Source organism: Mustela erminea, chromosome 7, assembly GCF_009829155.1.
Source record: "Mustela erminea isolate mMusErm1 chromosome 7, mMusErm1.Pri, whole genome shotgun sequence".
Classification (NCBI taxonomy): Eukaryota; Metazoa; Chordata; class Mammalia; order Carnivora; family Mustelidae; genus Mustela; species Mustela erminea.
In genome coordinates, this window is record NC_045620.1 from 28,614,914 (window position 1) to 28,636,662 (window position 21,749).

Consider the following 21,749-nt stretch of genomic DNA (forward strand, 5'->3'; position numbering starts at 1 on the left):
TCTGAGATGCTTCCCTCTTTCCCCATCGTGCAGGTTCCAGCCAGGAGAGACAAGTGTTTGAAAAGGCCTTGGGGAAACTCAAACCCCATGCATCCTTTGGTGCCACCTCTGCGAGACCCTTGGCACGAGAGGAAAGGGAGCCCAGCATCTCAGGGAAGTTCAAGGTAATTGGCATTTTGGAGGTGGGCAAAGAGGTCAACATGGCCCTGTTGCTCAAAAACCTGACAAGCGACATGAAGACAGTGACCGTGAACATGACGGCCTGGACCATCGTCTACAATGGCACGCTGGTGCACGAGGTGTGGAAGGACTCCGTCACAATATCCCTGGATCCCAAAGAAGGTAACTCGTCCTGTGGTTTTGGGGGGACACCACGCACCCAGGGTCGCTGATGGCCTTCTGGGGTTGGAGAGTAAGGGGCAATACGGGGGTCTCGGTCCTGGGATTCCTACTGCAAAATCCAGGCCCACCCCCCACCTTCTACAGTCTATTTCTGCCACCCCTGCCACCTGCCACCCCCACCCCACAATGCATTACTTTTCAGGTTTGACCCCGGGAGGGTTGCAACATACAGCAGGGTCTTAAACCCTCGTCCAGTGTTTCTCCCCGCATAGCTGCCAGGTGGGGAGTCTCCCGATTCCCGAGGGCAAGGATGCCTGAGAATGTGGGAGGAATGGAGACTGGCGGCTGCTGGGAAGAGAGCAAGGCGGAGCAGCAAAGGGCTGGTGCTCTGGGAGAATTTGCGGGCAGGTGTGCTCACATTGGCAAAATCCTCCAAGCTGTTATGAAAAGTTGAGCCTTACAAAGCAGATTAATAAGGGTGGGGTGGCTATTTGCTTCACATAAATAAAAACCGATTAATCATACAGCCCATTTTGAAAGAGCTCTGTCTGTAGGGAAACGGAGATGCTTTACACCTGCCAGAAGGCAGCATCCCTAGCAAACCTGGCTGCTGGCGGAATTTTAGCAGAAATCTGCCCCACACCAGAAGCAACCGCCAGGCTCCCAGCTACTGTCAGAGCCCAAGGGAAGAGCTATTTTTGCAGGCCAAAACTAGTTCACAAGAGGAAAATGGTTAAAAAGTTTTTTAAAAAATTCGTTCTCTGCGTTCATCTGCCCATTCAGGACAGGCTAGGCTAATTCCTCTGGTGCCAGCAGCAGAGGTAGCTTCCTCCTCAGTATATGAACCTCTTAGTACCAGGGCACCCCAGGTCACCCAGTGTGACCACTGAGAGAGAGAGATGAGAGTGACCTGGACCACAGAGGAGGGAGAGGGGCCCTGAGGCTTAGGAGGAGCCAGGCAAAAGGACAGAAGCCAGGGGAAGGCATTTCCACTCGAGGGAACCGTGCGTGTCCAAGCGCGCAGGTGACCATAGGCCTGTGCTCTCAGAGGATTGACGGGAAACACCGAGGACTCTTTCAAGGGAGAGGTGAGTAAGGTTTCAGTGATGCAGGGCCAGACTGAGGACTCTGAACTTTTTTTCTGAGGCAGCAAGGAGCCACGGAAAATTTCTGAAGTGACAGGGAAAAGGGGGAGCGTGGTGTTGGCGAGGGGGTGGGGGGCATGGTTCTGACGCCACAGCTGCCGCGTGCGTGGGGGTGACTGGGAAGCAGGAGCGACCAGCGGTGGGGAGGTGGCTCAGGATGCTGTCACAACAGAATCCCGGGAGATTAGTCGACCTGGGAGGATCCTGAGCACGTCCAGAGCCAATCCCTGGCTTCCCTTCCTAGTTATTATTTGTTGTCATCATTAGGCAATCGGGTAGCATGTCCTGCCCTCTGACATTTTCCAGAATGGGAGGAAGCTTCAGTCCCTACCAGCCCATTCTCCTGGGAAGCTGCCCAGCCAGTCAGAGGCCCGGTGCCTCCCCAGCCTCTGCTCTGCCGGGTGCCCAGAACGGGGGCATGTTTCCCACAGAGCCAGGCAGGAAGGGCTCAGTCAAGCCCAGGACTGCAGACCTTCCTGGCCAGCTCCCCCACCACCTTGGCTTGGCATCAGCTCTGAAGTTTTCAGAAATCAACCCCCCTCCCTCTCACTCTGCCTCCTTGGCATCTCCTTCTAGAAATACAGCACCCTGTGAAGATTACATATGCTCAGTATGAGAAGTACCTGAAGGCAGATAACATGATCCGGACCACAGCTGTGTGCCAAGTGCCTGACGAGGCTGAGGTGTTGGTAGAAAGGGACATCATCCTGGACAACCCCAGCCTGACCCTGGAGGTAAAAGTGGGTGAAGGGGTACCCACCCAGCCAGCCCAGCCCTGCCGGCACCCCCGAGCCACAAGGAAGTTAGGGAACTTGGCCTAGCTCAGGTCCTGCCTCTGCCACACGGATGGGCCAGAGCTCCTGCTCAGACCGGCGTCCTTGTTCCTTGTGATAAATAGGCACATTTGCTCATGGGCTTCTTTGGTTCTGGTCCCAAGGCACTGGGGGCACCCTCTGAGAAGCATCTGGAGGGACTCCTCAGCTCCCTCACCCACTCAGCTCTGAGCACCTGCCGTGTTCTAGGCTCTGCCAGGCTCAGGAATCACAAAGAGTCACAAGGGGAGGGTCCGGCCCAGGGGGATCCCACAGCCCAGCCCCGGACCATGTTGGTGGAGTGTATCACAATGGGGCGCCCTTCGCTTGCAACTCTCCACATACAAGATGCCAGAGTTACAGAATCATGGACTCTTAGGAGCCTACTCTCATGCTCCCATACCCTGCCACTTCACACATGAATGAACTGAGGCCCAGAGAAGAGAGGGAAACTGCCATTGCTGCCAGAGCCAGGGCTGGACCTCAGGCCCTGGGACTCCCAGCCCAGGGCCCTTTCCAGGTGTCTGGGTGTGTCCACAGTCAGCAAGAGCATCTTTCCAGTGGTCGAGGATGAGGATGTCTCTGCCTCTGCTTTTAAGGCTTGTTTTTGGCTGTGACTTGGCTCCCAGGATCTTCCTAGGAGCCCAGCTGCGGGTTGGGTTTGGGAGCTGCTGGAGGGGGCTTGCAGGTGCACCTAGGACCGCTCTGTCCCTTCTCAACACTAGGCCAGTACTTGGGCTGACTCCAAGCCCATCCCTTTCTGTCTAGCCTACCTGGGACTTACCCACCCTTTCCTTCTCCCCCAGCCCAGGGCAGAGGATACCAGAGGCAGACAGCATGGATCTGAGGGGTGAGGGGCTGGCAGGCGGGGCAGGCAGACAGATGGGCAGAGGAGACGGATATTCCCGTGAAGTTACAGAGAGGCTCATGGGTCAGTCCCACCCACATCTGTTGTGTCTCTACCATCTGCCCCAGCTGCCTAGACAATGCTTGCCTTTTCTGTCCCATCACAATGCCACCAGCATCGCAAGCCCAGATTTCTAGAGAAGCCAGGTAATTGTGGCCTCCTTGGTCTTACCCCTCCCTAAGCTGCACCCTAGCTGCAGGGATTTCTGACCTCAGAGGGCAGAGACCAAAGGCACGCACTCCCATGCAGCCAGTCTGTGACTGAGCTCTTTTCCTTCTTCTGGTTGGTGTGGACCGTCCTTCCAAATGCAGATCAGTCTCCCACCTCAGAGGGGGAGCTAGTGACTGGACAGGCAGTTTGGGGGAAAGCAGAGAGGGGCAGGAGTTCAGCCATTGAATCACCACCATGAATCAACAGCCACGCTGAGTAACCCTTGATCTCTGTGTCTCAGGCGCCCTAGCACTGTTATGGGGATAATAAAATACTTCCCTTGCAGGTGTCCTGCCCTCAGAGAAGTCTTTCCCTTATGTGCCCCCTCCCTGCCCCTCTAAATTAAGCGTGGTCCCTAGTTACACAACCTTGAGAGCTTTCTGTCCTCTCACTTTGTTCTAGTTGAAGTCAGACATTTCTTTATTTGTGTACTTGTTTGGTCTCGGTCTCCTGCAGACTGTCAACTCCACCAGGGGAGGTGCTGTCCTGTTCTGGGCCCATCACTGCCATCCCTGGTACAATAGGTTGGAAACTAATCAGAATTTGTAAAATAACCAGGACTGGAGCCGAGCACTCCAGGTTGGCGCTCTGCCCCACTCACAAGAAACTTCATTGTCAGTCCACACTTGTCCTCTGTGTGCTGAAGCCTCTCCTGCTTCCCAAGACATTTCCAAGGACTGTGCCTTGTTCCAGCAGACACGATGGACAGCTGAGGGCTGATGCCCCTGCTGAGGGTGAGAGGTGACATCAGGTAGCAGCCAGTTCAGTTAGGAAAAGATTCCATGCTAAAATGATCCGTGTTTAAAGGAAGGTAGTTTCCCCTTGCTTATTCTCCTTTATCCTCAAACATTCTTATAGCTTTATCTTTTATTCAACACTTTGGCTCTGCATCTTTCAGATTTCCATATCAAGTCAGCTCTGTCTTTAAAGAATATCTTTAGAAAGGAGATTAGAATATAAACAGGCTGAAAAGGTGCCACTGAGAACTTTCTTACTTAATCTTTTTAAAAGGCATCTGAGGGCGCCTGGGTGGTTTAGTCGGGAAAGCATCTGACTCTTGATTTTGACTCAGGTCACAATCTCAGGACTGTGAGACTGGGCTTCTTGCTGGGTGTGGAACCTGCTTAAGATGATCTCTCTCTCTCTCACCCTCTGCCCCTCTCCTGCCCTCTAAAAAAAGGGGGGGCATCTGATCATTCTTATTTTGGACATCTTTGTGTGTATTTCATCCTAAAACAACCTCATCTTTACCTCAGCCTTCAGAGCATCAACATATTCTTGTCTTGATGAAAAAATCGATGCTTAGCTCACTTGGAGCAAGGCACAGATTTTTAAACTCATGAGGGTAATCTCTATGAAAAGATAACAGTTTTGGTGAAATCCCATGATCTTATCAGGCACTGATCGGCAACAGACATTAAGGACGTTCCATTGTGGAATCAGACCATGAAATCTGAACCTTGTTCCAAAGAGTGATGTCCCTCACCTTGGCCCATGAACCACTGATGCTGAGACACAGATTTCTGGTGGCTCTTGTAGTCTCTTTTGGGAGTATAAACAGATTTGGGTTAATAGGCCAGGGTGGTAAGCAGCAATAATGAAAGAAAAACAAATACATGAAAATCTCAAACTGAATATCAACATGAAAAATATGGCAGTGGTGATGTAGTCACGTTGTATTCCAATGGTGTAAAATTATGTGTCCCGTTGCACAGCACATCACGGCCGTAAGTGAGTTCCATGGGAAGAATTACTGTAGAGATCATTGTATGCGCCAAGTATTGGCAGATAACCCAGGGCCTGGTAAGAAGAGAGAAGGCTCTGGAACTAGAGAGGCCTCGGTTGTTGAGTTTATCTGAACTGAAGCTTTATTGCTGTCACATGGTAAGAAGGAGAAAAGGAATCCCGCAGCCACACAATTTCATGTTCTTTTTCCCAGACGTTCTTTTCTGCATGCATGATCTCATTTGGTTCTCTCTGTGCAAGGCGGGGAAGGACGATTAGCCCTCTTTATCAGATGAGGGAGCTGAGGCCTAGAGAGATGACGTCTCCACTCAGTCATGGCTGTTTCTTGGCAGAAACACAGCTTTCTCTTCAACAGCAAACCAATAGTCCAGGTGGTTTTTCCGATGGGAAACCAAGGCTTCTCTGGCCTCTGACCAAGGACAGTGGGATGCGGGAGCCCTGCCCACACCACACGCGGCATACAGGGAAGCTCTGGGCTCCAGAACTTTCAAAGGACATCCATAGACTGGTGTGTCCTCAGAGGAGAGGGGCCTGAGTTGAGGTGGAAGCCCAGTGCCGTGTCCTGTGGAGAAGAGCGTGAGGCTCTGAGGACATGGTTGGGGGGCTGGGCGGGTATGTCTGAGCAGGCTCGGGCCTCCCAGGGAGGGCGCTTCTAGGCTAAAAGGGGAGACACAGGACCCATGAGTAGGAGCCTCAAGGAAAGTACTAAGTTCAGAATGAAATAGTCCCCAGCCTACTGAGCAGCCCATATGGAGCTCCACTATCCTGGGAGGTGGGTTTGCCCTTCCCAGGATGACCGTGAACCCATCAGAGAAGCTGAAGTGCTCTCAGCTGCTACAATGTGCCGAGTCTCCCTCTGAGCCCAGGCGTCCCATCCGAAGCATGGGGATGAGAACAGGTTCCCAGGAACCCCCTGCACAGATGTATTCCCATCCCCAACTCGCCCGACCAGCCAGGTGGGCTCTCACCGGGCGGCAGTTGAGCTGAGCAGCCAGGCCCTGACGCGGTCACCACCCTCCTGTAGGTGCTGGACCAGGCGCGAGTGCGGAAGCCCCTGAATGTCCAGATGCTCTTCTCCAACCCGCTGGACGAGCCGGTGAAAGACTGCGTGCTCATGGTGGAGGGCAGCGGCCTGCTGCTGGGTAGCCTCCGGATTGAGTAAGTCCTGGGCCTCAGGGGCCAACGTGGGATGGTGGGAGAGGGTCCAAGGGGGCCTCCCCACAGCCCCGGGAGGACCCTGCCTGTGGATGTGCTCATTTGCCTCTGGTCTGGGGGTTTGCTGGACTGGAACTCCTGGGAAGTCGAGATCACCAGAGCTTGGAGCTGGTGCCTGGGGCTTAACATATGTGGGAGATCATGGGACTCCCTTCCTTCCCCTGCTGAGGGCCCCAGTGTTTGCAGGGTCTGGGTCCCAGGAAGGCAGCCAGAGGAAAACCCCTCACCAGCCCAGGATGGGAGGGCCACACAGGGCCCGCCTCACCCATGGCCCAGGGCACGTCCCCACCAACACTAACCCATGCCCTCCCTCACTCAGCGTGCCAACCCTGCGCCCCAAGGAGCGGTCCCGGGTGCGTTTTGAGATCCTGCCCACCCGGAGTGGCACCAAGCAGCTGCTCGCTGACTTCTCCTGCAACAAGTTCCCTGCGATCAAGGCCATGCTGTCCATCGACGTGGCTGAATGAAGGGCCCAAGAGGCCCCCATACAAACTTGGGTGACACGGAGCAGGCAGGGCTCACCCGTGGCTTGAGCCCCCTGCCCATGCTGTCCAGCCTGGGAAACCCCCAAGACGGCCTGGACTGGACCCCCAGCCTCGGGCTTATGCCCTCTCCCTTGCCCCCAGGCTGGGCGGGCCCCACCCAGCTGGGGACTTCCTCACTTTTGCACATGCCGCGGGAGCCCCATGGCCCTGCTCAGCTCTCCAGCCCATCAGCCCTGCAGGACAGAGGGGCACCTGACCCAGCGACTCTCTGAATGGATACAGGGGAGAAGACAGTCCACACTGTTTGCGGGTCCCAGGCTTGCAGATGGGACATTCCTATCTGTTCCTTGGGCCACCGTTGGGGGATGGGGATGGTTGGCACTCACATCTTTACACTCAAAATAAAGGTTAAAAAGAATGAAATCAGCACAGGCTCTGCAAGACTGCTGCTTTGCCTCAGGAGGTGGAGCAGAAAGGCCGGGAGCCATGTACTTAGGGAGAAAGGAGGACCCAAAGGGGCCTTGTTCCCACATTCCAATGTCCAAAGAGAGTGGGCTTGTTCTGTGTGGCTCCGGGGCAGAACTAGAGAGGCCGTTCAAGTGAATTTAGGACAATTTTCTAATAGGATGTCCGAGCATAAATGAGGCTGCTGGAGAGGGAGCTCCTTGTCCCAGGCAAGCTTCCTGCGCTCTCTGGGTGGCTGCTGGTGTCAGGGAGAGAAAGGATGTCAGAGTCTTTTCTGGAATGCTTTTGCAGAGCAGGCTCCCATGAGGCCCTGCCCCTGCTCCCACAGGGCTCCTCCCTCCTGGGGCCGCATTGCCCCTCCTGCAGCCAGGAGGCCATGGCCCTGCAAACTCAGCCGGAAGCTTCTCTGCCTTCACATGCATTCTGATGGCTCCTCAGTTGTCGCCCCTGAAATGACCCCAAGCAGAGCCCATACCTTTCCTGTCACTTGTGCTGACGAATTCCATTTTGGTAATCGTGCCTCGATTTCTGGAAGCTTCGGCCTCATGCCCAGCTCGAAGCATCTCCCTGGGCTCAGCTCAGGCCTAATGCGCCCCCGCCTTCATCCCCCCTTCCCTCCTACTGCTGCCTCCACTGGAACTGGAGGAACATGACAGGGGCCTATCTCACTGGTGCTGACCCAGCTTGGCCACTGAGGCCCTCTGTGTGGCTGGGGCGCAAAGAAAGGCAGGCTTTCTGCCCGGCGTGTTCCATGACGGGGCAACACGGTCCTCAGTTCCAGCCCCCAGAGGCCTACCTCATGAGAGCTAACTACACTGGAAGTGTTTTCACGATGGTTTAGGCCCACTTCCCTTTCGTGGGGTCCTCTAGCCTGTGGGACGCTCATACCTCCTTGAGCCATCAAATGGAGTGAGCGGGCTGGTCCCACCTCCCTCTTTCTCCACCTACATCTCAAGCTGTTCCAGGCTGAGCTTCCCACCTCCACAATTCCCCGGGGGCAGTCAGCACCGGAAGCTGTGCCCACCTGTGCTCCCGAGGTCGAGGCGCCACCCCCCACGCCCCAGCTCTGGTGTCTGGACGCAGAAGGTTTCCCTCAAGGAGCAAGAAACTTATCTCTTCTTGCAAACCCTGCCACTCTCTCCAAGTTCACTCTCTCCAAGTTCACCCTCTCCAAGTTCACCCTCTCCAGGCCCTTGCCCCTGGATTCGGCCTGGAGATAGGGTAGTCCATTCCTCCTCAAGAGATTCTGCTCTAGTCCCCAGTGAGGAGGGAGAGGGTGAAATGGACAAGGACCTACTCTAGTTTCTGACAGAGGTTTCCCTATCTTCCCGTCCCCGTGAGGCCTGCCCTGGATCTTAATTCCCTCATCAGCAAGCATTTCCTCAATGCCCACCCTGTGCCAGGCTCTCTGCTGGGCATGGAATCAAGAGAGATTGAGAATCAACCACATCATCATCCCTGCCCTTGGATTTCCACCCTCAAGGGAGACTCCTAAGGTGTGACATTAAAAAATCCATGCGGGGTTTCCAACCAATCCCAGGCACACGTGTCCCATAAGAGTTGTATCTAATAGAAGCCCTCCACCCGATTTGGGTTCTGGAGAATTTTAGCAATGAAAAAAAAAAAAAAAGCAGGTAGAAGTCACAGCACTACGTTGATTTCTGGGAGAACTGAAGTTGGAGGTTGTACTTTGACGCTCTGTTCCTCCGTCCATACACGTCAAGGACCACCATGTCTTCTTGGAGAACGGACCTCCTTATCATTATGGAATGCTTCTTTATCTCCCAGAACATTCCTTGCTCTGAAATCAGTGCTGTCTGAAAATAAAATAGTTACCCCACTTTCTTTTGATTAGCATGGTATATCTTGTTCCAGTCATTCACTTCTAATCTACAGATGTCCTTATCCTTAAAGTGGGTTTCTTCTAAATAAAATACAGTTGAGTCTTCTTTGATCCATTCTGACCATCTCTGTCTTTTAATGGGGGTATTTAGACGATTAACATCTAAAGTAATTACACACAGTTGGATTCGTACCTACCATATTTGTTACTTGTTTCTGTTTCTTCCTCTTGTCCTTTGTTCCTTTTTTTGGTCTCACACTATCTTTCTGCCTTTTTGTGGTTTTCCCTGATCATTGCTGTTCCTCATTTCACTTATTCATAAACATACACATATATACCATATATATGTATATATGTATATATATATAATATATATATGTATATATTATGTATATGTATATATTATATATATAAACTCAGATATATTATTATTATTATTTTGAATAAGCTGTTATCTTTTAGATCAGTGAACAATAAGAAAATACAAGTTTTTACTTTACCTTCATGCCTCTTCGGATGCTTTTCCTTTCTCTAGGCAGAGCTGAGTTTCTGAACTATATCATTCTTCCTCTCTCAAATGAGCTTCTTTTAACCTTTTTTGCAAGGCAGATTTACTGGCAACAAATTCCCTCAGTTTCAGTTTGCCTGAGAAAGCCGCTATTTCTTCTCATTTTGGAAGGATCATTTCACAGGGTATAAGGTTGATGAGTTTTTTGTCTCAACACTTTAAATATTTCACTCCACTGTCTTCTTGTTGGCATGCTTCCTGAGAAGTCCAATGCGATTTTTTCATGTTTGCTCCTGGTTAGAGAAGGTGGGGTTTGTCTCTCTGACTACTTTCAGGACTTTTTTCTCTATCTTTGATTTCCCATAGTTTGAGAATGATATGTCTAGCTGTAGGGGTTTTGTGGCATTTATCCTGTTTGGTGTTCTCTGCACTTCCTGGATTTGTGATTTGGGGTCTGACATAAATTTCGGGGAATTCTTAGTCATTATTGTTTCAGGCATTTCTTCTATTCCTTTCTCTCTTTCTTGTGTTCCAATTAGATCTATGTTGCATTGTATGGAGTTGTCCCCCAGTTCTTGCATATTCTGTTCTGCATTTCCCCCCACCCAGCCTTTTTTTTTTTTTTAATCTTTGCTTTTCAGTTTGGGAGGTTTCTGCTGGGATATCTCAAGCTCAGAGCTTGTCTCCTCGGCTGTGTCCAGTCTACTAATAAGCCCATCAAAGATATTCTTAACTTCTGTTATGGTGTTTTTGATCTCTTGCATTTCTTTTTTTGTTTTTTTCTTAGGTTTTCCATCTCTCTGCTTACAGTGTCCACCTGTTCTTGCATGCTTTCTACTCTATCCATTAGAGCTCTTAGCATATTAATCATAGTTGTTTTAAATTCTTGAATTGATAATGCCAACATCCCTGCTGTATCTGAGTCTGGTTTCAGTATTTGCTCTGTCTCTTTAATCTGTGTTTTTGCCTTTTAGTATGCCTTGTAATTTTTTTCTTGAGAGCCAGACATGATGCCCTGGGTAAAATGAACTGCTGTAAATAACCTTTAGTAATGTGCTGATCAGGTGTGGGTGGAGGGGAAGCATCCTATAGTTCTATGATTGTGTCCATTTTTTAGTGAGTCTATGCCCCTAAACTGTGAATTTTACACATGTTTCTCAGTTCCTGCTCCTCCTCTGTTGGGGAGACTGTCTGGCCAGAGTGCAGATGTGTATTTTCCTTCTCCCACGTGGAAAACTGGAGGGGGTTGAGGTTGGGTATTTCCCTTCCTCTGGGTCAGTTAGGCACTGACAAAACCCCAACAGACCAGACTCTGGTTAAATAGCTTCTCCTGAGGGAAGGAAGACCTTGTTAAGGAGAACAGAATATTCTGGCATATTTCAAAATATTTCAAAACCCCTCTTTGGGGTGCCTAGATGGCCCAGTGGGTTAAGCCTCTGCCTTCAGCTCATGTCATGGTCTCAGGGTCCTGGGATCAAGCCCCGCATCAGGCTCTCTGCTCTGTGGGGAGCCTCCTTCCCCCTCTCTCTCTCTGCCTGCCTCTCTGCCTTCAGCTCATGTCATGGTCTCAGGGTCCTGGGATCAAGCCCCGCATCAGGCTCTCTGCTCTGTGGGGAGCCTCCTTCCCCCTCTCTCTCTCTGCCTGCCTCTCTGCCTTCAGCTCATGTCATGGTCTCAGGGTCCTGGGATCAAGCCCCGCATCAGGCTCTCTGCTCTGTGGGGAGCCTCCTTCCCCCTCTCTCTCTCTGCCTGCCTCTCTGCCTACTTATGATCTCTCTCTATCTCTCTCTCTCTGTCAAACAAATAAATAAAACCTTTTAAAAAACAAAACAAAACAAACAAATAAAAAACCCTCTTAATGTTCTCTGCCTCCTCCTGCATGAGGGGATTTTTCTCTGATCTTTACTTGGAAAATCTAGTAGTGATACTGGGGATAAAAGTCAAAAAGATATGGGGTGCCCTTGGAGGGCCCTTTGGAGTTTCTAACTCTCATATGTGTCTACACTGAGCCTCCAGGAACTCATCAATCACAGTTCAGGCTTCCTTCCCCAAGCACTGGCTCCCACAGAAGATGCTGCTCAAGGGTTTCTGTAAGTTACAATCTCTAATTCGGGGGTTTGGACTGTGACCTCACTTTTCTTAGGGTTCTAAAAAAGAGTGGTTTGTTCAGCTTTGAACCTGTTAGGATGGATTGACGACTTTCAAGCTTTATACTTGCCAGACCAGAAGCCAGAAGCCTGTTCTAAGCATTTTACAGGCATTTGTGGATTAACTCCTTCCAACAGTCTTTTGGGGAAAAGACTAATATTGCTCTCATTTTACAGATGAGACAACTGAGACTCAGACAGTTTATTAGGTCACAGGCGAGTTAGGCAGGCTGACCCCTATGCCTAACCCCAGTGTTATGCAGTGCTACCTATGTGAATTCTCAAAAGGTATCCAGTGATAAATTCTATCACAGGTTTACAAAAACACAGAGGTAAATGATGTAAAAACTCAAGAAAGTGCATCTCTGCCATGGCTCCCAGCCCTGGAGGGGCATTCTTGGATGCCTCTTCCCAATCTGCTTTCCAACTACTGGTTCTGTCATTCCCATAGTGAGGAGGAGCCATTCACAGGGGACCTGAGAGTTCCCTTTTCTTAGAAGCAGCCTCTTCATCTGCCCTGCTTCTGGCTCTCAGCCACTCCTCCCCCCGACCTTGATCATATGTGCCTCAGAAGTCAGCCTTAGACCAATAGATTCAACCAGCATCCCTTAGTGTGTGACCCATAGGAGGGGTTCCTCCATTATGTTGTTTCCCCTCCCAGCAACCTTCAAAAAGGGGACGCTATTTACCCACCCTCGTACCAACAGAGGCCAGAGGAAGGTCTCTCCGTTCTTTGCTCTCATCATAGCCTTCACATGCCTTTAGGATCACCTACAATATTTTATTGCAATCATTTGTCTGTCAGTGGTTGCCAATCTACAGGGGGAAACATAGGCCCATGTACATAAAGATGATTTATTGATATCGCAATAGAATATATGATACATTCAATGACATTACCTGATAAATTCCATGTGTTTGAATTATTGCACAGCATAATTTGTTGTGCTGTGCCAAACTGCGACAAAATTAGAGTATTAACGCAGCGATCCCATTAATCCCGCATGCTGACTTGGATGATCTATGTCTCTGATTTTCACCAAATAAACCCATAGTTTTAGCATGCTTCGGAAGATGTAATCAAGGGGGTTCTATTTGGAACAAAATAACATAATATTACTTATGGCTTCTGAGTTTATGACCACTGTGTAGTAAATTAGCTTTCTCTCTTGTAAAATGAAAAATTTCAAATGTATACGGACACATTTATTAAAATATTTTTATACAAATATAGTCACAGTATAAAGATTGCTTAAATGCAAAAGCACAGAACAATGAAAAAACAGTTCCCTTTTCCCACTCCTCTTCTACCTTTTCCTCCAGAAGACACGTGAGTTTTGAGATGGGAGTGCACCCTCCCCAAGTTTTCTGAGCCCTTGAGGGATGAGAGTGAGGTGCGTCCTACTGTTGCACTGTGGAATTGCAGACTTTTGTAAAAGCTTCTGATGGCCAGTGCTGAAGGCCTGGCCTTAAACTTAAACTTGAAATACCTGTGGGGACTGGGGACATCACTCTACAGAGAGACTTTGATATTTTTGTGTATGACATTGGCAATCTGACTTACCTGATACTGGAAAATATGACCTCTTAGGGTTACCAAGCCATTAAAAATTCCATGGCCAAGATCTCACTGAATCACAGATGATTAATGAGCCCCTACTGTGACCAGGTTCTAGAGATTCAGCACAGATGATCTGTGCTTTCTGGAAGTTTGTCATCATGGGGAGGCAGAGGTACAGGGGTGGATGTGGGGAGATAGCTAATAGAAGGAGTAACCATTGGTGTAACTCATCCATTACACCAAGTATAATGGATGAATAAAATCCAGGATGTGGGTATGTGTTGGGGAGGGGGTCGGTAAGGGAGGCCCTCTGACAGGTGATATTTGGGTAGAAACACGGCGTGGACTCTGAGGGAAAGTCGGGTGAAGATCTAAAGGAATGAGTTCCAGAACACTGGGGCAAAGCCCTGAGGAGGGAGTGTCCCTGGAGCACAGAGAAAACAATGTTCCTGCAGCGAGCAGTGGAGGCTGGGTGGAATCAGGGCAGAGACGGAGCAGTGGGAGAAGGGAGCAGAGAGGCACCGTAAGGATTTTGGTTCCTACACTGAATGAGGAGCCCAGGATGGTTTTTAAAGAAACCCTCTGGCTGTTGCCAGTCGTTCCATGAGGAGGCTACTATAACTGTCCAGAGCAGAGTGCCAGCAGCTTAGAGCAGGGAGGCAGCCATGATAGGTGAGTAGTGTGGAAGGCAGAATCCACCAGATGTCCCCAGGGACTGGATGTGGGCTGTAAAGAAAGGAAGCATGAACAACATTTTCTGGTAGCCCAAGCCATCTGATGACTCCAGCCCTCCTGGAGCACAGCTATTTTGCTCTTCCCCTACCATGGGAACCCTGGAAAACTATGAAGTACGAGGCTCCTTACCTCCCCTTCCAGGATCACTCCTGCCCCCCAATTAACCCCCTTTCTCCATCCAACCCCTAACCCATGCGCTGGGACCCCCACCTAAGCTCAAGAAGCATCTTTTTGAGTTGAGGTCCCAGATGCTGAGAGCTCCATGCTAGTCCTTGAAGGAGGAGCAGGTTTGGGGGCAGGAGGGTGGTGGAAAGGGCTTGAGGTCCATTGGGAAGCTGGGGCAATCAGGGAGGACTTCTCAGAGGAGCTGACCTGGAAGGCTGTCAGGACTTCCTCACTTCAGACAGGGGGCCTGGGATCCCAGCAGAGGAAGACAAGAGAAGGAAGTTGTGTCACTAAATGTGAGGACTGGGGAGAGCCTGACCCTGACTGGCCAGAGTCAATTTCAGTTTGGTGGGGACAGAGCAGGGGGAGCAGGGGGAGGATCCCTTTGGCAGATGAAATTTTCCACTTTCCGAAAAGGGCCACATACTAATTAGAATTCCATATGCTCTTCCAGACTCAATCAAAACGTGGAGTCTAATTTCCTCCCTTTCAAAGGGTTGTCCTTGGAGACTGTCTTGACGAACAGAACGCAGTAGAAGTGATGCTATTTGACTTCTAATAAATCATACAAGACACAACGGCTTTCGCCTGGCGCTTTCTCTCAGGACACTGACCCCTGGAACCCAGTTTCTATGCTGGGAGGCAGCCCAGGCCACACAGAGGGGACCCATGGAGGTGGACCTGCCGAAAGGCCAGCTAAGCTTCCTGCCACCAGCCGGCATCAATCACCAATGAACCTTCGGGAGTCTTCATCCCTAGACACTGAATGACCCAACTCTCGTGACTTCAGGCTGAGGCCCCAGACATCATGGAGCAGAGGCGAGCCATCCCCACCCTGCCCTGTCCAAAATCCTCACTCATAAGAACAATTAGTAAATGTTTTACACCATTGAGTTTGGGGGCAGTCTGTGGCACATCAGTAGTGACCGGAACACACGCCCACACATGTCAGCCCAGGGAATAATCTCCTAGGGTCATTTATGCCTCCCTATCATTTCCAGGGCCATCCATGTCTAGGTAGGCATTATAGGCAGGCATTAAGGCTAATTATAACCTTTTATCTAAATATTATTTTATTTTCATTCCCCATGGTGCTTGACCGGTGCCTGTTGCTGGAGAGGCAAGCACCCTCTGCACCCGGGGCAGGGACAAGCCCTTGTGATTCTGTTGAAGAGCAGGGACTTCTCTTCATGACACTCTCTCATAGTCCATGAGGTGCTAGCTCCCCACGAAGGAGGAGATGTGGGGGGCTGAAGGAATGAGACCCAAGCTGTACTGGGCTTCTCTGCCTATCAGGAGCCTCCCACGTCAGCCCCACCCCAAACAGACCATCTACCTGTCGTCTCTGCATCTGCTCAGTCCATCACAACCACCTTGAACACTCACTGTGTGTCTCGCACCACGTTGCACACATGGAACACAACAGTCTGTGGCTTTGTGGAGTTTACATCCTTGTGCAGAGCCTGAAGGAACAAACGAACAAATAAAATACAGTTTGTGATTAGTGTGACGAAGGAAACGTCACACACGGTGCCATCCTAGAGAATAACAGGCTACCTTCCCACCAGAGCCAGGGAAGCTCTCTCTGAGGATGGGTCTTGCAGCTAAGACCGGAAGGAGCTAAGCGTGGTAGCCCCTGTCTGCAAGCAATGAAAACCGGCTCTGGCTGAACCGAGGAGAGGAGGAAATCTCGAAAGGACGCCAGGGAACTCACAGACCCGGGTGGAGAAGTAGGAGGACCAGGCTTAGAAAGCAGAGGCAGCATCACAGACAAATTCCAGGGAGCACACGATTGGTGACCTGAGAATAAGGTAGCATGAGAATCCATTTTGGCTGCCAGAACCATCACCATTGTCCCCCAGAATGGAGTTCTCATTGTCCCCACTTCTGGTCACCAGCTCCCAATTAAAAATTCCAAGTGAGAACATGTGCTTGGCTGAGCCTAAGTCATGTGACTGTGCTTTTGCCGCATCGAAGTGTGGGGACTTTGGACGAGATCCCTGGATCTGTAGCAGCCATCTTGTCACTATGAAGCACAAGCGTGAAGAAGAAGAAAAGCCAACAGCCAAAGATAATGTAGGTGAAAGCTTCGACTGAACTGCTACACCAGCCTTGGGACCGTCTAATTCTGCACATTTGATGAAAAGATGATAAAGATCTTCTGAACTTAAGCCACTGTTGTCGAAGATTCTATTACTTGCCAGAAACGCATTTTTTTTTATCACAAACACATTTTTAACGTGTTTTAGAGGGAAAAAGACACATGCTCAATTCACTTGCATCCAAGATGAGCGGTCAGATGTGCTCTCATGGGTGGAAGGGGCAGGGCAGTAAGGTTTCTCACATTGCTTAATTAATCGGGATCAACTAACAGTGCCCGTTAAATGAAGATTCTCACAGCTCAACTTCTAAACTCGCTGGCTCACGATTGTGAGGCATACACATTCTGTGCCATCCAGATGGACCTGATGTAGGCACTTCACTGAGCATCCTTAATGAATTCTGCCTACACAGACACCTGGCTCAGAGGAGCTTCAGGACAGGCAATGCAAGCCCACTGCATCGTCTGGCTCCCGCTCTGAGTTCCGACTTCTTATCTGCAAAACTAAATATGGTCAGGAATGTCAAGCAGCTCACAGTACCCAAACACAGAAACAACATAATAAATGATTAATAATAGATTCATCACCAAACCGATTATTTAAATTATTAAATTAGTTAGGTGAATATTGATTGTTAATATTAATTAATAATTAATTAAATGAGTTATTTAAAATAATACATAATATTATTTATTGCACCAGACTGCCTGGGGAATCCCAGCTCTGCCTCTCAACTGACTATATGACTTTGGCAAATTACTTATACTCTCTGTGCCTCAGTTTCTTCATGTTTACAATGAAGATGATATTGGTACACACCTCAGAGGGCTGAGCTAACCATGCTGAGCCCTTAGAACGGTGCCTGGAAGAATAAGTGTTCAGGAAAGGACAGCTTTAATTATTACTGCCAGAGCCAAGCATTGGTCCAAGCATCGCCCTAGCCTAAGCTTTCCCACCCCTATGTGAGCACTGGGGTTTGAGAGTACTAGGGAGGACACAACCACTCTGCCTGGAAGTAACCAGGAAGGTCTAACTGGGGCTGAGTTGGTGGCACCAGGGAAAGACCCAGGCGGAGGCTCAGCTCAGAGCTTGAGGGTTTGCCTAGAATAGAGCAGAGATCCCCTTCTCTGGGGAATAAAAAGCTGTGCCCTGGATATTAAGGAATTAAGGGTGATGAGAGCTGGGAACGGCCTGATGCAATCTCAAGGATAACCAACAGAGGGAGCCCTAGACTGGAACTGGCCTCCAAAACAGCAACTGGGAAAGGATGGACCCAAGAAACCAGGTGATTTCAGTGGGGAGCAAGACAGAATCAGCACCACAGAGAGTGAGGGCATCAAAAGCACCAAGGGAGCTTGTTATAGCTGCAGGAATTCATCCAGTATGGATTTTTTAAAAACACAACAGCATAAAAAAAAAAAAAAAAAACCAGGCTGCCTTGAATAAAGGAGAAAATAGAACAAAGGACAGAATAAAAAAAGCAAACACAAATGAAACAGAAATCGCTCAGTAGAAAGGCTGAACAAACAAAATGCTGGTTTATTGAAAAGAATTAATAAAATTGACAAACCTTCAGCAAACTGATGAAGAAAGAGAATTATAAAACTATGTTGATGTGTGTATAGTGTATAAAAGCGTCATTTGTATGACAATAATGACACAAAGGATTGAGGAAGAAAGAGAGCCCTCTATCCTAAAGTTTCTATATGCCACTCACAGTAAGTCAGTGTTAATCCAAACAGGACTGCTTTAAGATTCTAATTGTAACCCCAGGCAATCCTGAAGAAAATAAGTTAAAAATATAGTGAAAGAAGCAACAAGGGAATGGAAATGCTAGACTAGAAAACACCTGTTCAACACAGAAGAAATCAAGAATATAGGAAGGAAGACACAGGACAGAAGACAAAGCAAATAGTAGCTGTGAATGCTATCTTAACAGTAATTGCATTAAAGGCTGTCAGTGTCCATCCCTGTGATTCCCCCCACAGAAAGGCAGAGGTTGGCAGAATGGATGAAAAATAGATAAAAGAAATGACCAAACGCTACGCTGTCTACAAGAGACCACTTTAGCTTCAAAGACACAAACATGTTGAAGGTCAAAGAATACACAAATACATACCATGCAAACGGCCACCAAAAAAGAGCAGGAGTGGCTATATTAATATTAGACAAAGTAGACTTTAAGACAAACATTCCTTGTTCTTTTTTTTTTAAGATTTTATTGATTTATTTGACAGAGACATAATGAGAGAGAGAACACAAGCAGGGGGAGTGAGAGCAGGAGAAGCAGGCTTCCCGCGGAGCAGGGAACCTGATATGGAGCTCAATCCCAGGACCCTGGGATCGTGACCTGAGCCGAAGGCAGACATCTGACTCCTGAGCCACCCAGGCATCCCTAAGACAAAAATTCCTACTAGAGACACAGTGAGACACGGTCCTGTGCTCCTGGTGCAAGATCAGTGTAGACAAAGCCCAGAAATAGACATACTTACCTTCACTCTAGATGGTTCTCTTGAGCACTAATGTTTAAGAACCACCGGTGTCCATAGTAGGCCTACAAAGGGTTTAATTTGGCCCATACTTTGGGATCAGCCCTACCATCTTTTAGAGGGACAGTCCTCGGGTGTATTCCATACAGTTCTTCAAAAAGTGCCAAGTAGGATTAAGCCCCAGTTGCCCCTAGTAATTGTCTGGTTCATTCAGGTCACTCTAGCATAGTACCATAGACCAGGTGACTTACAAACAGCAGAAATTCATTTCTCCCAGTTCTGGAGACTGAAGTCCAAGTTCAGGGTACCAGTATGCCCAGGTTCTGTAAGCGCCTTCTTTCAGGTTGCAGATTACTGACTTTCCATTTCATCCTCATGTGGCAGGAGGGGCCAGGGAGCTCTCTGGGGTCTCTTTATTATAAGGGTGCTAATCCCATCCATGAAGTCTCAGTCCCCATGACCTAACCACCTCCCAGAAGCCCCACCTCCTAATACCATCACATCGGTGGGTTAAGATTTCAACATATGAGTTTGGGTTGGGATACTTACTAAGGCTAACACACACTTTATTACAATTCTCCTTCACGCCTGCTTCCTTGGATCACCTCCCAGATCAGCTATGTGCACCCAAGCCCATCTTAAGTTCTGCTTTTAGAGGAGACCAAACTGAGACCCCGCTCATCACTGCCCCCAACATGCCTCCCCAGACAGGTGCCAGGGCTCCTCCTGAGTGGGTGACTAGCCTTGCCCTGAGCATCTCTAGACCCCGAGCTCTGGCCTTGTCCTCTTCACCTCCAAGGAGCCATCTGGACTCAGGAAAATTAGCCAAAAGCAAACGATCGACACAGTTGACTTCATACAACACTGAAAGTACTTCACATAAAACGAGGGCATGGGAGACAGGCCAAGGTGCCTGGAAGAAGATGCTGAGGGTCAGGAGGAGCAGAGGACAGAGCCTGAGGTTCTGGCAGGGTTTGGAGGATGGGAAATGAAACTTTCAGAGCAGATTGAGGGGAGATAAAAAGATTGGTCTTGGACATGTGCTTTTGGTGCCTGATGGGTACCCTGGTTGAGGTTCCAGTAGACACTGGTTTTTGGTTTCTAGAATTCAGGAGATAGAGATTCAAAAAACATCAAGCTATAAGTGATGCTCAAAGTCATGGGTATGGACAAGGCTACTCAAGGTGAAAGTTTAGAGCAGAAGAATCACTGTTCTGCAGTTAAGAGGGATTTCTGAGTGGTGGAATTTTAATGGTAATGAGTGAAGTGCTGTTGAATAGAACTTCAATTCTGTATGAAAGAACTTCTACTTTAATTTTAGGCACCTCTCTTTTGCAGCTTTATGGGGGTTAAATTGATAAATAAAATTGTAAGATATTTAAAATGTACACCCTGATGATTTGATCTACATACATATTTTGAAATGATCCTCCTCATCTAGTTAATTAACACATCCATCCCCTCACAGATTTATTTTATTTTTGGTGAGAACATTTGCATTCCACTCTCTTAGCAAATTTCAATTATATAACCCAGTATTATCAGCTGTCATCACCATGTTGTACATGCTTGTACCCTATTCACCTGATAACTAAAAGTCTGTACACTTTTACCAACCTCTCCCAGTTTGCCGGACCCGGCCCCTAGCCCCGGGCAATCTACTCTCTGTCTCTATGGGTTCACTTAAAAAAAAAAAAATACACTTTTGATTTGTTACTTTAGAAACCTTTCTCTGCTGAGGATGAGAGAAGACACCCAAAGACAGAGTCACGGAGGACGCCATGTTGTTGTAGCCGCTGGAGGCTCCTCCTAACCTTGTCTTCCCACCTGACAGAGGGAGCCCAGCTCTCGACCTGTGCCCCAGCTCAGTGGGCAGGCCTGTTTCATCTTCTGGATGTTATCTATGCCGGGCCTGCCCAGCGTCCCAAACACTGCATGCCATGGGGTTTGCTCAAGGGAGGCAAAGCGGGTTTATGTGCTATGTCTAGTCACCTGATCTGACAGATGCCAAGTCCCCCTGGCTGTTTCAGAGGGCAGGTCCCCAAGATAGGCACTGGCCTGCTCTCCTGCCACCTATTAAACTCAGGATGAGACACCAACTCCGCCAAAGGCTCAGTCCCTCAGGGGAAGAGAGGCCTCCCCTCTCGTCCTGGTGGGGAGCAGAACAGAGAGATGGGGTAAAGCAGGGGTGGAGTGGGAGAGGGGCAGACACAGAGTCTCTCTCGCCACAACCAACAGCAGTGTGATCCTCAGCCAAAGTCACTTCTCTCTGAGCCCTGCTTTCCTCTTCTGCAAAAAGGAAATAGTGACACATTTTCAGCCTCTTTGAGCAAAATTACATGAGGTGATAAATTGTTTTTAATTTTTAATTTAATTTAATTTAATTAATTTATTTATTGCCAACTGTTAGGTGCTGAACATGCAGGGACTATTGTTATTACTCTGACTGCTGTCACCAGGAATCTCCTGCCCCCAAGCACAGGGGTTCCTGAGGTCTCAGAAAGGATGGCCCCGGGGGTCACCTAGCCCCAAATCCCAAACTTAGTTCAGCTGTGAACTATATTCACAACTTTCATGTTTTCCTGATAAGTACTGCTTCTGCCAACCAACAATCCAAAAAGAAACTTCCAGAAGAAAGGTGGTAAGATGAAGGTGAGCTGGTGAGAGAACCCAGGACTAGGAGGCGCAACACAATGGGCAGGGCACTGAACACCCACCACCCTACAGAAGAAGGCAACCTACAGCTGAGCCCAACACAACAACCAAAGGTGACCCAGGTAGGCTCACTCCTTCCCTGGATCAAACAGGAGTCACTCTGGCACCACCAAGCAGACCCCAGCACTGGCACGGGATACCCATTCAAACCCCGCAG

General features: G+C 49.1%; 1 protein-coding gene across 1 annotated transcript in view; it reads left to right on the forward strand.

Annotated features, from left to right (window-relative positions):
- Nucleotides 1-9,433, forward strand: part of TGM3 (transglutaminase 3) — a 41,081-nt gene extending 31,648 nt beyond the window's left edge. Inside the window, exons 10-13 of the mRNA XM_032351220.1 lie at nt 34-342; nt 2,064-2,221; nt 6,187-6,320; nt 6,697-9,433. Of these exons, the coding sequence (XP_032207111.1) occupies nt 34-342; nt 2,064-2,221; nt 6,187-6,320; nt 6,697-6,844 (749 nt within the window). The 3' untranslated portion in view covers nt 6,845-9,433. The remainder of the gene's footprint in view (nt 1-33; nt 343-2,063; nt 2,222-6,186; nt 6,321-6,696) is intronic.
- Nucleotides 9,434-21,749: the final 12,316 nt, after the last annotated feature.